This window comes from Aspergillus luchuensis, chromosome 2 (genome assembly GCF_016861625.1).
Source record: "Aspergillus luchuensis IFO 4308 DNA, chromosome 2, nearly complete sequence".
NCBI classification, from domain to species: domain Eukaryota; kingdom Fungi; phylum Ascomycota; class Eurotiomycetes; order Eurotiales; family Aspergillaceae; genus Aspergillus; species Aspergillus luchuensis.
This window is the reverse complement of record NC_054850.1, coordinates 452,592-467,956: the sequence shown is the minus strand read 5'-3', so window position 1 is coordinate 467,956 and position 15,365 is coordinate 452,592. Positions and strand designations below refer to the sequence as shown.

The following is a 15,365-nucleotide window of genomic DNA, read 5'->3' as shown; positions in this document are numbered from 1 at the left end:
GTCCCCATCCTCGCCAACAACGACCGGAATCCACACCGATGCGTACCTATGGCCCTTCTTAATTTATCATAACTGCTAGTCTCTAAGCCCCGCTGGCCGCATGTGAATCAGAGGGTCCTGGCTGCTCTTGATCGATTATACGGTGTATCAGAAACCTTCTCTCAGGCCACCTCGCCTATTCTCTTGATCTTCTCCTGTGACCCCCCCCTGAGTGAGCTCAAAGCATCCTTATCCACCACAGGATTTTCTGGACGCTATTTTCGCCCATTCACGTCATTCACTTCATTTCCCGGCAATCTCTTGACCAGAAGCCCCGCTACGATCGAAATTCGTGTGGATTGGACAGGCCCAGAATCTTCCCAAGCCCATAACCCCTCCCCTCCCTCCACCCGTCGCGGAATCCCGGTTCATGGGAATCGAGTAAAGCAGCCGAGAAGGGGTTGGGACTTTCGTGGACTTTGGAGCCGCTGGCTGCGCCCTCAATTTCTCTGAAAGTGGTTCCGGCGTCACTAGTGGTCGCCTTGGTTTCAGCCCAATGCCAATCAAGCTTCCTAAGGGCTTCGCCCGTCGAAAATCGTCTAGCAATGCTCTAGAGGAAGTGCAAAATCCTCCCCAGTCGTCATTCCGAGTCTTTGAACGACCGTCCGGAGACAAAAAGTCTTTGAGTGATGGTAATTTAGTGGCAAAGCGCTTAAGCGAAGGTCAACCTTTGGATTCCCCCTCGGAGGATGACAATAACATCTTTGCTTTGCATAATTCCCAGCCAACAAGACATCAGTATGAGACCCCTCTTTCGTCCGATGAGTTCTTACCCCTTTCCCTCTTCCCGGTAGGAAGTGGCTGAGCTGACCTGGAGTGGTGGTGGTAGTACATTCGAAGGTACATCATCTGCGCGACCTCGCACATCTGCACGCCGTTCAACAGACGGGCCACAGCCCGAATCGCAGTCGCCACACACTCGAAACCTCTACGATATACCAATTCCTCCCCTATCAGGTGCGATTCGCGCAGCTGGTCGCACGTTTTCATTCGGCGGGAGATTCTCCAAGACATCTGCGCCGGTACCTCCGCCTCAGCCATCTACACCGGGCCCTTCTAGAAGCAGGGGAATGACAACAAGCACGTCAAGCACTGCAACACCACCAAAGCTTCCCGATACAGAACTTCGAATTGGAAAAATTGACGACGACTTCCAAAATATGTTTGGTGATATTGGAAAGCGCTATTATGGGTCGAAGGACTCTTCTCTTGATCAGCCAGTAGACTTGGTAAGATGGGATTTCCTTTTCTGTATTCAGTATCTCGGTTTCAAGCCTTTCTTGTTGCATCTCCAATCCCATGAAGTAATGCAGCACAACGCTAAACTTCTACTGTAGGACTCACCCGGACCTTCCAGTCGACCAGATGCCTTGCCTCGAAAGGATGAGAGGGTCTCACGTCCTGCTCCAATTGATACTGACCGTTCAAGGGAGGTTGAGCCATCACCATACTCTTGGGATAGCCGACATTCGGAGGAGGGCCTGCTAACCACTCTTGATTCACCCAACGAACAACCGACAACACAATCATACCAACGCAATATCGATCCAGTCTCCGTTGGAGACCGGCGCAAATCTATGCCTCTGTCCGGTACTACGCCTTTGGCTACTACCTCCCATCGTTCTTTGGCAAAGCCTCGAACGACGGCGGACACCGGTTTGAGGAGAAGCGGGGTTTACTCTAACAGGCGGGACTCTGTACCTGTTGAAGACGAGGACGCGAAATTAATCATGGAATCTCTCTACTCTAAGAGGAGCTCGCAAATACCATTCATGGCTGACCACGCGGCTTCGGATGCGGAAAATGATGGGCCTTTATTCGACCAGCCTGGGGCAAAGTCTTCTCGTCCCGATCGCCGGGAATCTATTCAGAACTCATTGAGCTCCCCCGTGCTGTCAGATCACCTGGATCCGTCGATTGCAGCCCATGCCCGTTTGGCTGCACAGTACGAAAAAGCACAGCCAGTATCGGTCTCTTCGACGAACAAAGTCATGACACCATCTCAATTCGAACATTATCGTCAGCAGCAAGAGCTCAGACGGTCGAACAGCGACGCCTCGAAGAGTGAGAATTCCGCAGAGAGCGATTACGATGACGATGACGAGGTGGAGAAAGACCGTGAGGCCGAGAGACAGCGGCGCAAGCAAGAGGCCCATCTTTCAGTTTATCGCCAGCAAATGATGAAGGTGACCGGCCAGGAGTCTCCTGCACCAGCTATGAGAACCGAAATGGACCAGGCTAGTAAAAGTGCGCCGAATCTATTACAACCTGGAATTACCTCGGGGAGCGGGAAAAGCAGTGATGGTGATGATGACGAAGAGATTCCTTTGGGCATTCTGGCAGCTCATGGATTCCCCAACAGGAATCGCCCCCCAAGCCGTCTGGCACCATCTAGCTCCATTCCTAACCTTCGGGCATCTTTCCAGCAACCGTACTTGCCTTCCCCGTCTCCTGCTTCCGTCGCAGAACGGGATCCAAACAATCGCGGGAGCCTGCCTGTTTTTGCGCGAAACTTGCCGCGAGACCCTTACTTTGGAGCCAGTTTGGTTAATCAATCCAACAGAGAGTCTCTGGCCTTTGGAGGAGGAGCATCGGTCCATGGTGGACCTTCGCCAGCGCTACCACCCGGAGGCCTAGTAGGTGTCATTGCCACGGAGGAGCGAGCAAGGGCAATGCGGCGAGGTAGCCCTAATACCCAAGCCATGTACGACTATCAAGGAGGAATGCCTGTGCCACCTGTTCAACCTGGCGGCATCCCGAGGCCTTACACGATGATGAGTCTAAGCTCGCCGAATACCGGTGGCGGTCAGCCGGCGATTTCTGCGACTGAACAGGCGCAGATAGAATTGTCTCAGCAGATGACGCAAATGGTGCAGATGCAAATGCAGTGGATGCAGCAGATGATTCACATGCAAGGCGGACAGAGCACCCAATTAATGCCACCTGGCGGGCCTCCACCCGCGCTAGGTGCCAACCTGAATGCGCGCCCATCTTCAATGCCCTCAGCTGGCAATATGAGTAACGCCCATGCTGGATACTCGGGCGATCAGCGGACACTAAGCATGCTTGATCCGAATGTTTCCTCCCGTCTCAATAGTGCAGCTATGCCACATGTATCTGGGGCCCTCCGGCCAAGCACGCCGGCTGGGCAAGGGTATGCGCCGTCTATTGCACCATCGGAACGCAGTAACGTTGGTCTGGCGCCTCGTTACAGACCCGTCTCAACATTGCAACCCGAGTTAGGAAATATCGGCTCTTCGTCCATACCGAAATCATGGAATGATGAAAACCGCAAGTCCTCGCTTTCAGCCGCAGTTCCGGCGGCGCCACAGGCGTCTCAGATGAGCCACCGTCCCATGCCAAGTGATAGCAAACCGATAAGGGCTAGCAAGCCGAGTATTGGTGCGGAGCAGGATGACGAGGACGATGATGAAGGCTGGGCCGAAATGATGAAGAAACGAGAAAATAAACGCAACAACTGGAAGATGAAGAAAGAAACGTCGAGCTTTGGAGATCTGTTGAATGCTGTGCATTAGACAGGCTGTCAATTGACATTGTTTGCCCTCGCAGCAGGGGTATCATGTCCTGTGCATGTTATGCTTTCGCTTATTTTTGCTTGGCTGTGATTTTGCCATCGAAGTCCCGTGCTCTTTATAGGGACCTGAAGGAGTTTTATCTCACTTTGTGCATTTGTGAGCAGTGAATATGTTTTGTTCTCCAGCTATTTCCTATTATTGTTGGCGCGTTCTCCTCTTGCGTGCCCTTTTACCTTCCCTTCCGTTCTTTTCTATATTGTTTTACCTTCTTGGACATGACCTGATCTTTCTCTACGTTTATACGAGGGGTCTTCTCTCCCTGATCTCCCAGTTTCCTAATCACTATTAAAGCAGGGTGCGGGATCATGACAGGCGTTTCTACGGATTGATGATTTCCAACCCAATGAGGGTTGTAATTGGATTGCCTTAGCAAGTTGTGCATGCATTTTCTGTCTTGTATACTCAATGTGTAGCCGATTAACATCACAATTTATGGTTAAGGGAGTTGATATCTGAGGCTGGTATCTATATAATAATCTGATCGGAGCCCCCCGCCTGCGGACGGGGAAGCCTTAGTTCAAATGCCATATAATGCGTAGTTTATCTCTATGATCTAGCGCAGCAGCTGGAGTCAAAAGTCGTGCAGCGCGAAAGTAGCTTAGTAACCAAACACACTCCACTTGGCCCACACGGACAGCGCCCCAGTCACGTGATGAACATCACGGGATTTCAACCTTATTGGAGCTTGCCATGACCAGCCATTTTGCAATCCCAGCATTGCAGCATCACTTTCTCAACAGTACGGCGGGAGTTTCCAGTCGTATTTATATATAAATACTCTATCAGGTGATTCAAATATTTTTTATACTAATGGCGTGTCGGTCAGACAACTAACTCAATTCAAAGGTCCAACTGAGCAAGGGAAACAGTGGCAAAACCAACGTGAAAGGCCAGAAGTTGCACATCAAGTGGTATTCATATCTATTGGATACATTGTTTCATTCCCTGCTTCATCTATACAGCACTCTGCTCGTCCTTTTTGGTGGCCATCCACTTACAGGCCTAATAAAACCACGAGATATTCAATATCCCGTCCAGCTATTTCACTCTTTTGGTATACGCACCTTTGGATATAACCAAAACTACAAAATGAACGCACCAGACCGGTAGGTGGAACGTTCTTCTTACATATACTTAATCCATATTGTATCATGTTCTATTTCACTTGGCTTTCCACCCCTTTTCTCTCATGTTCTAGGTCCGGGAGCTGTTAGCTGGTGTGAATGATGTGACAGTGAAGTCTCACTGTGGACGGAGCTATCAACCGGGCACATGCTCTTGCCTTCCCGCTCCATTCACTGCCCCAGGGTGCTGGACCATGTTCTGGACTTTACTCGTGCTCCCCTCTTTTAACCCCATGCCATTTCAGTGTTTATGCCCCTTTGTCCAGATTCTTCATTGAATGGATCGATCTCGAGCTTTGCGTTGTCTTCACCCTTTAGCATTTCTGTCATATGTGAATCTTTCCCAGACAAAAACCCTTTTCAGGATGGAGTCCATCATGCCTGCAGAAATGGTGTATGCGCGCCTAAAGAATGGCAGTGGTGGGTCTCGCGTCCGCTGCCAGTCCACCATCAATGTTTCTCATGACCAGCAGCCGAGGTCCGCTTCGGGTTTTCTTTGATGATTCTATTTTCCTTCATTTTTGAAGCGTCTGTTACATCCAGTCCACTGACGCAGTCCGAAACCTAGATACGAGTCTTTCGTTCTTGCGAATGGCGAGAACAAAGTTGAGATGGAGATCGATACTCGTATGTCATCTTAACCTCGGACCTAAACGGCTTGCGTTCATTGCTAACATGAGCTTCTCACGCCAGGCATCCCTTCTTCTGCGATCTTCACCTTCAACAAGGAAGATCACACATTGGGGAATTTGATCCGCTCTCGCCTCTTGCAAAGCTCCCATGTTCTCTTCGCTGCGTACAAGGTATGTCTGCAATGGTGATATATACTCGCCTCTAGTTCCGGGCGCTCTTTATGCTCCTAGTTGTTGCTTTTCCTTAGATATATTGAGTTAGTATGCGTCAGGGCTGACGTGACTGTCACAGGTTCCCCATCCGCTTGTTCCCAATTTCCAGCTTCGAGTTCAGACCGATGGCGATGTCTCCCCCAAGGATGCGGTAATCGCAGCCTGCCATGAGCTCGTTCGGGACCTGGGTATTCTCTCCCGGGAATTTACCAAGGAATATGAGCTCCGTAAGATGGTAGGGGCTACCGCTCAGCAGCAGAATGGCGTCCAGGATGGTGTTTAGCCATCGACAGGTGGAAATAGAGCATGAAGAGCTGGGTCAGCGGTCACATACATGCTTTCGCTTCGGATATACGCAGCTGGTCATGCGTGTCTTTGTTTCTTGGTCATACCCTTTATTCTATGTTTGTTCTCTTTGCTTCCAGTGATTAGTCGGACCAAGCCTTTCGCTCCAACCTGCCTCGGGACCAAATGTCAATTGCTGCCGTAGCCGTTAATCATTCAACTCATCCCCCTGTCTGTCTCGTTCCAATTTCTTGTAAATTTGGGACTGGTAGCAACATAAATCGAAGAAAACCGTATGGTATGCCCAGTGGGGTAGCGTAGATAGTGTAGACAGCTTCTGGACTCATCGTGATAGCTACCCGATGGAGCTTAGTGCACCGCTCCGCGGATTCCCCCATCGGCGGGCGTCCCTGATTACGTAACTGGGGGCAGCGTCACTGCTCCTGATCGGATGGATGCTCCTGATCCCCCCTCTCCGTCGTTGCCTGGCCACTTCCTATGCTTCTCCTCTTCCTCATTGTGCGCCATCAGCTTGGTTTTCTGCTTCCTCGGCATTGTTAATCGCTTCTTCGTTAGCCTGTCTTTGATGTTCGTCCTGTCTTTGATGCAACCCTTACTCCGGTAATGTACTCTTCATCCAACACCTTCCTGGGCGGCGCCAACAGCGCACGTCCGGGACAGCCTTTCATGCAGCAGTCTCCATACTCGCAACAATTTGCCCCTGGCCAACATCAACAACAACAACCGCCACAGCAGGGTGGATTTGCGCCTCAGCCGACTGGCTATGGCCCTCAAATGTCCAGTTTCGGGGCCTCTCAGCTGCAGCCTCAAGCCACGGGGTTCCCGGCTGGTCAGCTCCAACCTCAGTTTACAGGGTTTCCGGGCGCAGTACCACAATCGCAACCAACTGGCTTCCAGCCCCCGGTTCAGCAGCCCCAGATCACCGGTTATCCCGCACAGTCGCAGCCTCCGCAGTTCCAGGTTCCCGCAAGCACTGGCCTCCCTGTTCGTCAGGCGCCTCGGACTTCGTCGGAAATAGCGGATTCGTTCCAAGATGTTGCTGGCATGGCTCCGCCTCCGCCACCTAAGGCGTCTGCCAGTAAGATACCAAACATTCGGCTCTCCTTCATCACTGCGCAGGACCAGGCGAAATTCGAGCAGCTCTTCAAGTCTGCGGTTGGAGATAATCAGACAATGAGTGGTGATAAAGCAAAGGAGCTTCTTCTGCGGTCAAAGCTGAATGGGAGTGATTTGTCCAAGATCTGGTGTGTATCCGGTTACATCCCATAGATTGGAGTGAAGTGTTAACCATTACAGGGTGCTCTCGGATTCTACCAAGTCTGGCCAGCTCTTCTTCCCCGAATTTGCCCTGGCTATGTACCTGTGCAACTTGAGAATCACGGGTAGAGAATTGCCTAGCGCCCTCCCTGAGAAGATCAGGAACGAAGTCTCCAGCATGGTGGACATCATCTCCTTCCAAGTCCCTGATACTCAGCCGGAACCTGCTGCTAGAACGAATGTACCAAATTTCGATGCACCTCTCTTAGAGAATAAATCTGCTCCCCCCGCCCCCCAGCAGCCGCAGCCACAGCAGCCGAGTAATGCGCAGCTTCTGACGCAGCTCACAGCGCAGCCCACGGGTTTCCCTCAGTCGACGGGGTTCCAACAAAGTCAATCCCCTTTCCCGGGCCAAAACTCTGCCCTTGCCCCGCAAGCCACTGGGTTTCCTGGACAGTCCCAGCAATTACAGCCACAAGCCACTGGTTTCATGACCAATCCTCAGCCGACTGGGTACAGCGGTCCTCGTCCTCCAATGCCTCCAATGCCTACCGGCTTCGGGTCAAATTTGAGTCCTGCTCAAACTGGAGGAGTATCGGCTCTGACCGCGCAGCCTACCGGCATACCTGGGCAATGGGGCTTCGTGAATGCGCCGGCAACTGGCTTGCCTAACATAGAAGCTCTCAAGCAGCAGCTGATGCCGCAGCCAGGCCGCGAAGGTGGATTCACTACAGTCGGTCTTTCTGGAAACGCTCATATTCCCTGGGCCATCACCAAGGAAGAGAAGAAGATTTATGACGATCTGTTTCGAGCCTGGGATGGTTTCCGTAAAGGCTTTATCGGTGGTGATACTGCTATCGAAATCATGGGACAAAGTGGTCTAAACCGGTCTGATCTGGAACGCATTTGGACGCTGGCCGACCCAAACAACAGGGGACGCCTGAACATGGATGAGTTTGCCGTGGCAATGCATCTAATCTACCGGAAGTTGAACGGGTACCCAGTCCCGAATCGTCTGCCCCCGGAGCTTGTTCCCCCATCCACCAGGAACCTGAACGATTCGATAGGCACGATCAAGTCCCTCCTTTCTCAAGATGCAGAGAGCCGAAAGGCGTCTGGCGCGTTCTTGCAACCACAGAAGACTGGTGTGAGCTACCTGAAAGAGCACTCCTTTCGTGGTGGTGCGGTGTCTCCGGGTGTAGGTCGGAAAGATGCTACACTATTCAAGAATAACGACGAGGCGGCTGCTGGGTATCGCTCCAGCGCGCGTCGTCGAGTTGGCAACAATGGACGTACGCCATCACCTGCTGCTTCCCAGGCTTCCGAGGAAGAGCTGTCCGTGGACCAGCTGAAGAAGAAGATTCGTGAAGCCCAGATCATGTTGGATGCGGTGGATTTCCAAGACGAAAATCAAGCGGAAGAGGATGATGCTCTAGATCGGCGAGACCGCAGGGAAGCGGAGAGTCTTATGGACCGGATACGACGGGTACAGGACGATATTGACACCCATCCTGATGCTTCCTTCCGTAATCTTGATACCGGGGCCGAACGGAGGTCGCTACGTCGTCAGCTGCAGGCTTATGAAGATCAAGTCCCGCAAGTGGCATCAGAAGTAAGGCGTGTTGAGCGGGAAATCGCGGAGGTTCGACTTGAATTATTCCGCCTGAAGGATGCAAAGGAACATCCTAACAGTGCATCCTCTATCGTGGGTACAGGCCCAGGGGGCACAGTCACCGAAGCCGATCGTATTAAAGCCCGTGCCCGTGCCAGAATGCAAGCCCGCGCCGCTGAACTTGCCGGAAGGCCCGTTCCCGCCAGCCAGGACGACGATGGAGCTGCAACTCGCCGACTCGAGGCCGAGAATGCTACTGTTAAAGCTGAAAGGGAGAGAAACGAGACCATGACTCGCGACGTCGAGGAAAGTGTCAGAGAGTTTGCGCGGAGTCTGGAAGACAGTCTTAAAGATGGTGGTGAAAGTTCGACGCGTGAGCATGAACGGCGACGCTGGGAGGACGCCTTGGGTGTTGAAGATGTGGTTCGCGACTTTATCTACGATTTGAAGCGTAGCAGCCGCACCGCGCATGTTCGCAAGGAAGAGTAAGTATCTTCACTCTCTCCTTGGAAGATACGAGTTCTATCATACAGAAGGGCATACACTAATCATTGACCAGACAACAAAGAGCAGCAGATACGCAAAGCCAGCGGTCCCGCTACGATGAATCGCCACTGGGAGGCGCAGCTGCTTCGCAAAATTCCCCGACGCCTACCGGCTCAGTCGTATCAGCTGGCTCTACGCATGAGGACCGTGTTGCGGCTGCTAGGGAACGTGCGCAGAAGCGGATCGCTGAACGGATGGCTGCTGCAGGGCTCAAGCCCCACAGTGACGCAGGAGAGACTCTGCTCCAACGGCAGGAGCGCGAGAAAAAAGAACGTGAAGAGCGGTTGAGGCGAGCAGAAGAAGAAGATGCTAAGCGGGAGCAAGAGCGACAACGTCGTCTGGCCGAAGAGCAGGGTGGCCCTACGGCGCAATCTGCTAAGCCGGCTGGCAAGAAGCCTCCTCCAGCACCGCCTTCTCGTAAGGGTCGGACTGACAGTGCAGGCCAAGCCGAGGCAAAGAAGGCAAGGGAGGAAGCAGCTAAAATAGAGCAATCTACACGGGAACAAGCTATTAGAGAGGAACAGCAGGCGCAGGAAGAAGAGACAGCCCGCCTAGAGTATGTAATCCTTGCCAGCCCTACTAATGACTGTTGATGCCGTTACACAAACTAACATCTCTTACCAGGACTGCCGCCAGAGAACGCGAAGCAGAATTTCTGAAGGAGAAGGAGGCCCAGGAGGCCCGTCTTGCCGCACTGCAAGAACAGGTCCGACAAGGGAAGATCAAGAAGCAGGAAGAGAAGCGTCGCAAGGAAGAGGCAGCCCGTGCGGCCAAAGAACAGGAAGCGAGACTCGCCACCCAGCGTGCTGAGCTTGAGATGGCCAAAGAACGCGAGCGTCAACTTCAATTGGAGCTGGAGGGCTTGGATGAGAGTTCCTCGGATGAGGAAGGCCCTATCAACATCACGCCGCAGGACAGTACTCCGACTCAGAGTCAAGTTCTTCCTGCCGCAGATACTACAGTGCCGACCCCAGCTCCTGCGCCTTCGGTTCCAGCTCCAGAGTTAGAAGTCGTGACCAGTCCCGCTGAGTCTGCTAGTAGCCACGCTCCGCCCACCAGTCTTAGCCCAGAAGCTGAGTCCAAAAACCCTTACTTCAAGAGAATCAGCCAGTCCGACAGCCAGGTGCCGCCTCCACCACCTGCACCTCAGCCTGCCGCTCCAAAAGCCGAGTCTCAGTCGACCAACCCATTCCATCGGCTGGCACAGCAGCAGGAGAGCTCCAAGCCTGCATTTACTGCGCCCGGTCCGCTGGAGCGCAAGTCTCGAGTGCGTCCCGAGGCGGATGATGACTGGTCGGCGGCTGGATCGGAGTTTGACGACTCTTCTGATGATGACGATGAACGGCCGGGTGGTGGTAGCGCGAAACAACTCGCAAGCATCTTGTTCGGCACCATGGCTCCTCCCCGGCCTCTGAGTGCTATGGATGACAAGACTCCTTCAAAGTCGTCTACTCCCGTCCAGGATAGTCCAGCAACCCCCGCACCGCCGACTGAGGCGGCTGAACCCCCCGCTGCCCCCGCTGCTGTGCCTCCTCCCCCGCCGCCCCCGCCTGCCCCCGCCCCGGCAGTGCCCAGCCCCAGTGCTGCGGCACCGCCGCCGCCGCCGCCTCCGGCTCCCTCCATGGCGCCTCCAGTGCCACCTCCAGGCGTTCCCCCGCCACCTGCGCCCCCGGCTGCTCCCATGGGCGGCTCTGGTAGAAGTGCCTTGCTAGCGTCGATCCAGGCGGGAACGGGGCTTCGAAAGGTCCAGACCAACGATCGCAGCATTAGCTCTTCCGCGGGGCGTGTTCTGGACTGAGCCTTTACGTCCCCACGCATACCCTGTTGGATACACTTTTGCGCTTTCCTCTGAAACTACCTTCGTCATGGGTTGTAGGGAGAGCAAAGAAGGAACCATGCTCATTGATTTTCTCTATCCTTCTCTCGTCGGTTTTCTGTTTAATCACAAGTTCAAAGCATCGGATGCTTTTTGTTTTTTTTTCTTTCAGCCTGTATTGATTCTGGACTTCATACTAAAGAAGACGGTAATAGCCAAGGTTGCGTCTTGTGTCAGATGATCACTGTATTCGTAAAACCAGAACATGCCAATATATACATAAAATATGTACAGTATGTGTAATGAGAACACACAAGTATATCCATAGATATATGGATTGGCGAAAATCAAAACCACAGAGAGAAAAGAAGCGCTCGCAACACTGAAGCAAGAGCCAGTCATTATAGACCCTGAAAAACGCTTACAAAGAAGGTAGTTGATAAAGGGCTCTTTCTGACTTACGCTTGAGGCCTGACCCTCAGAATAGAAGCTCGGCGAGGACATTGCCAAGCGTACTAATGACCCAGAGAACAACCAGGCCCCAGCCAATTTTCTGGTCCATCCTCCATTTATTCAAGGGGACGACGATCAGCAGACCAATCAAGGTGATGAGTAGAGTAGCACCACTGATGACGAGGACCTTGGAGACTTCAATCTCGTACGATCCGCCCGTCGCGGCGATGGCTTCTGGCTTGGCGTTCACGGTCATGTAAAGCCCGCCTAGGCCAATACCCAGAAGGATATTCAGCATGGGGCCTCCGAAACAGGCGCTCAGCGCCATTACGGGATATCCTAGGCGGGCCACCGTGATGTCTGCTACCAGGTCGCCCAAGGAATTACCCACTGCAAACACAGTCAGGCCGAGGAGAGAGTCACTGATGTTCAAGATTACGCCTAGGGTCTTGAGAGAGCTGACAACCTCGGTGGCGATGGTTGCGATCCAGCAGATTGCGACGATGAAGCCTAAAAATGCTAGAACGGGACGCCAGGCACCTGGAGGCTGAGAAGTGAGGTCGTGCCGTGTGCTGATCATCAGGCAGGTTGTGCATATCAAGGAGAAGAGAAGGGAGACCATGGACGGCAGGAGAAGATTCTCAACATCTAAATCGGAATCAACTGTCGTCCAATACATCAAGGCCACGAAGAAGGGTCCCACGAAGAGTTGAATCCAGACTAGCCAAAGGCACCACTCTTTCGCAGGTGGCGGTGGGGAATCCATGTTTGACTGGATGGCCGGCAATTCGGAATCGAAACGAGAATGTCTCGGGATAGGTTCTGGCTTGCCACTCTGATCAATCGTGTTTCGTCGTGAAATGGACTCTTGGTCAAGCGCACGAAGAAGTGGACTATCTTCAGGCAGTCGCACAGCAGGTGATGGTGCACCATCGCCGTCAGCCGAAGTTACTATGACGGGAACAGCGTTTGCACCCGTATCAGGTTGTACAGGTTCAACCACTGGGAGGGTAATTGTCAGGAGCAATACACTGGGGGCAGCAACAATTCCCAAGAGTCGCTCCCAGAAGGACTTGGATTTCCAGCCTGCCAAAGTCGGGAATAAGGTGGGAAGGATGGGCTGGGAAGTGAGTTGCAGGTGCGGCCACCATGTCGGGGTTGCCGTCCGGTTACTCCCAGCATCGAAGGCGCTATCGTGAATCTGCAACCGCTCCGTCGGACTTGATGCGGCTGGAAGGCGCAGGCTGGGTGCCCCAGAGGATGGGAAACTGGGTACATCTTGAAAAGGTGGGAATGGGCTAGTAGGGCTTTCCGGGAAAGCATTTGCTGGGCCCGGGGAGAGGGTCGTTCCGCGCGGGGACAACGGAAGCGGGGATCGAGGACGAGAACTTGACACTTGATAAGTTGGTGAATGGAAAGCACCAGGGGGCGCAAGGAGGTTCGGGCTCTGAAGATGCGTGTTCGACTCGGTACTGGGGGCTTGCGAGACGGCCAATTGAGGGGAGAGTTGTGATCCTGGGCTCTGATCGGATGCTAAGGCGCCTGTCGTTTCTGAGGGCGATTGAGTATCCACCGAAGGCCGACGAACAGTGAGCAGCGGCTGCTGAGTATTGACAGTGAACATGCTTGTGTCTAGTTTCAGATCTGCGGCAGCGTTGGCAGACACCGCTCGAGTGCGGGCTGAACCAGCGCCTCCATTGGGAGATAAGCGGTCGCCCAGCGAGGGACGACTGGCACGCGGATGAGACACAACGGAAGCATTGTCTGACAGGCGCGAATGCGAGCGGGATCGTTCACCATCTGAGCATCGCTCGAGATCAAACGACTCGTTGCGATGAATATTCCGCGATCTTTGAAGTGAAGAGAGGACGGACTGAAACTCCAAAGCACCCACTAAACTTGGTCTAATGGGATTTAAGGTATTGCGCCTCCTTGTAGTGGGCCGATAAACGTGCATGTTGTCGCGGATCTCAGCAAGGTACCGATTACGGGTTTCATCGTCCTCCTCCCCTTCTTGCCAGGCTGGAACACCGGATCTCTCAAGGGCGTCGAAATCTTCGCCATGAAGGAGACTTGTAGCCTCTGACGCGACGCCAGGGTCATCTTCCTCCTCTTCTTCGATGTCAAGTTCTTGGTTGTCCGGGATGTGAAAGTGTGACCGAGCAGCTAGATTCCTCTCGTAGGAGCGACGCTGTCGAGTCAAATACCAGTGCCACGTCACCACCAATACAACGTAGAAACAATAGAGCGCCACCATCATGGCCGATTCCCAGACATGGAGGCGGCCGTCGCCCAAAAGAAACATACTAAAGGCCACTGCTAGGATAAAAAATCCGACGTCACGAACGAAACTCCTCCGGGCGACCCTGAAGGGGCGGACCAGCGCCATTGATCCAGCAACGACGGATGTGATGAAGCTTGCCGCACCGAGCAGCTCTCCAATGGCCAGACTCCCACTATTCGAACGCATGGCGGCGAAGGTGGAGAACACGTCCGGACTGCCATTTCCGAATGCAAGAAAAGTGACACCCGTGAGACTTTCACTCAAACCGAGGACACTGGCTAGGGTACTTAGATCTACACAGAGAAAATCGCTGGCAGCAATGCCAATGGTGCTAAAGAGAAGCGATAGCCACAGGACGATGATGATAAAAGCGATCGGCTTGGCCTTTGCCGCAGTGCAGTAGTAGAATTGAAGGTAGGAGAAGAGACCCTCTTCGTGATCGGCGCAGTTCGATAGGACGAAGGCACATTGATCTTTGGCTTGACGGACGAGACGACACTGTCAATCAACACAGCAAGCTTAGCAAATCCCCAATTCGATAGAAGGTGTTTCAATTGTCATACCTCCAGCGCGTTGTCCCGCTTCCGAAGCTGAGCGACATTGTGAACCGAGACCCGCTCGGTTGGCTCGGCCAGGCGACCAGAAACCCAGCTGAGAATAGCCAGGAGAGAGAAAGCAAGTAAACACGCCCAAAAAGGTCTGGCCGAATATCCACGCTTCCGAGAAGCGGGACGTCGAGAGAGAAACTTGGGTATCAATAGAGGAGACATGGTGGACGATCGGATTGCGGCATCCTGGGCGATAAGCAAGCGATGGTGGAGAGTGTCACAAGGCCGGATGAACTAGTTGGTTAGTTTAGGTTGAGGAAGCCTGGAGGGAGGAGGGATGGAGATGGAAATCGGAGAAGGGAAGACAGGGGAAGAAAATGGAAGCAATCAAAGCCAAGATAGGAGAGTAAGCAAGGGGGAAGGTAATGGGATTAAGATTTGGGCCGTTTGCCAGAAACTTGACGATTGATAGACATGGATTGGAGAAAGTGACGGAATTGATGTCAGAAGAGCGGAGAGTCCAAGCAAAGCACATCAAGCTAGATCGGGAAGGCGGTGGGAAGGGAAGAGGAGCTGAGATGCCGACGATGATCCATTTAGTCGATCAATTGAGTGGGTACAGCTTGCTTGGACTGAGATAAAACCCATTATGCAAAATGATTCAAACTGCATGAAAGTTTCACACAAGATCATTTTATGTCTTCATCTCTAACTACTCAACAACCAAATATATTGCATGTACTGTGTAATAACTCTGGTATCTTTCCGATACCTACAGGGAATATCTATACGGTACCGGGTACCGTACCGGATACCGAGTGCATGTAATGTCCTGTAATGTATTGTGGATCACTCAAAGAAAGTGCGCGGGTGGTTGCTGCCGCGCGGCCGTATGTTTATGTTGATTGTTTCCCTGTCTTCCAAGTTCCTTTCTTCGGC

General features: G+C 52.9%; 4 protein-coding genes across 4 annotated transcripts; 3 read left to right on the top strand and 1 right to left on the bottom strand.

Annotated features, from left to right (window-relative positions):
- Nucleotides 1–535: 535 nt before the first annotated feature.
- Nucleotides 536–3,575, top strand: AKAW2_20174A (uncharacterized protein; the record flags this gene model as incomplete). The annotated part of the gene is made up of 3 exons (XM_041684858.1): nt 536–777; nt 869–1,268; nt 1,377–3,575. The coding sequence occupies 3 exons, from the start codon at nt 536–538 to the stop codon at nt 3,573–3,575; spliced, it is 2,841 nt and encodes a 946-aa protein (XP_041539000.1).
- A 1,149-nt stretch (nt 3,576–4,724) lies between these two features.
- Nucleotides 4,725–5,887, top strand: RPB11 (DNA-directed RNA polymerase II core subunit RPB11; the record flags this gene model as incomplete). Its single annotated transcript, XM_041684856.1, has 4 exons — nt 4,725–4,741; nt 5,328–5,386; nt 5,453–5,562; nt 5,684–5,887. The coding sequence occupies 4 exons, from the start codon at nt 4,725–4,727 to the stop codon at nt 5,885–5,887; spliced, it is 390 nt and encodes a 129-aa protein (XP_041538999.1).
- A 626-nt stretch (nt 5,888–6,513) lies between these two features.
- pan1 (actin cytoskeleton-regulatory complex protein PAN1) lies at nt 6,514–11,123 on the top strand (the record flags this gene model as incomplete). Its single annotated transcript, XM_041684855.1, has 4 exons — nt 6,514–7,154; nt 7,207–9,264; nt 9,339–9,881; nt 9,950–11,123. The coding sequence occupies 4 exons, from the start codon at nt 6,514–6,516 to the stop codon at nt 11,121–11,123; spliced, it is 4,416 nt and encodes a 1,471-aa protein (XP_041538998.1).
- A 496-nt stretch (nt 11,124–11,619) lies between these two features.
- Nucleotides 11,620–14,648, bottom strand: AKAW2_20172S (sodium/calcium exchanger protein; the record flags this gene model as incomplete). Its single annotated transcript, XM_041684854.1, has 2 exons — nt 11,620–14,376; nt 14,442–14,648. 2 exons carry the CDS (start codon nt 14,646–14,648, stop codon nt 11,620–11,622), a joined length of 2,964 nt encoding a protein of 987 aa, XP_041538997.1.
- Nucleotides 14,649–15,365: the final 717 nt, after the last annotated feature.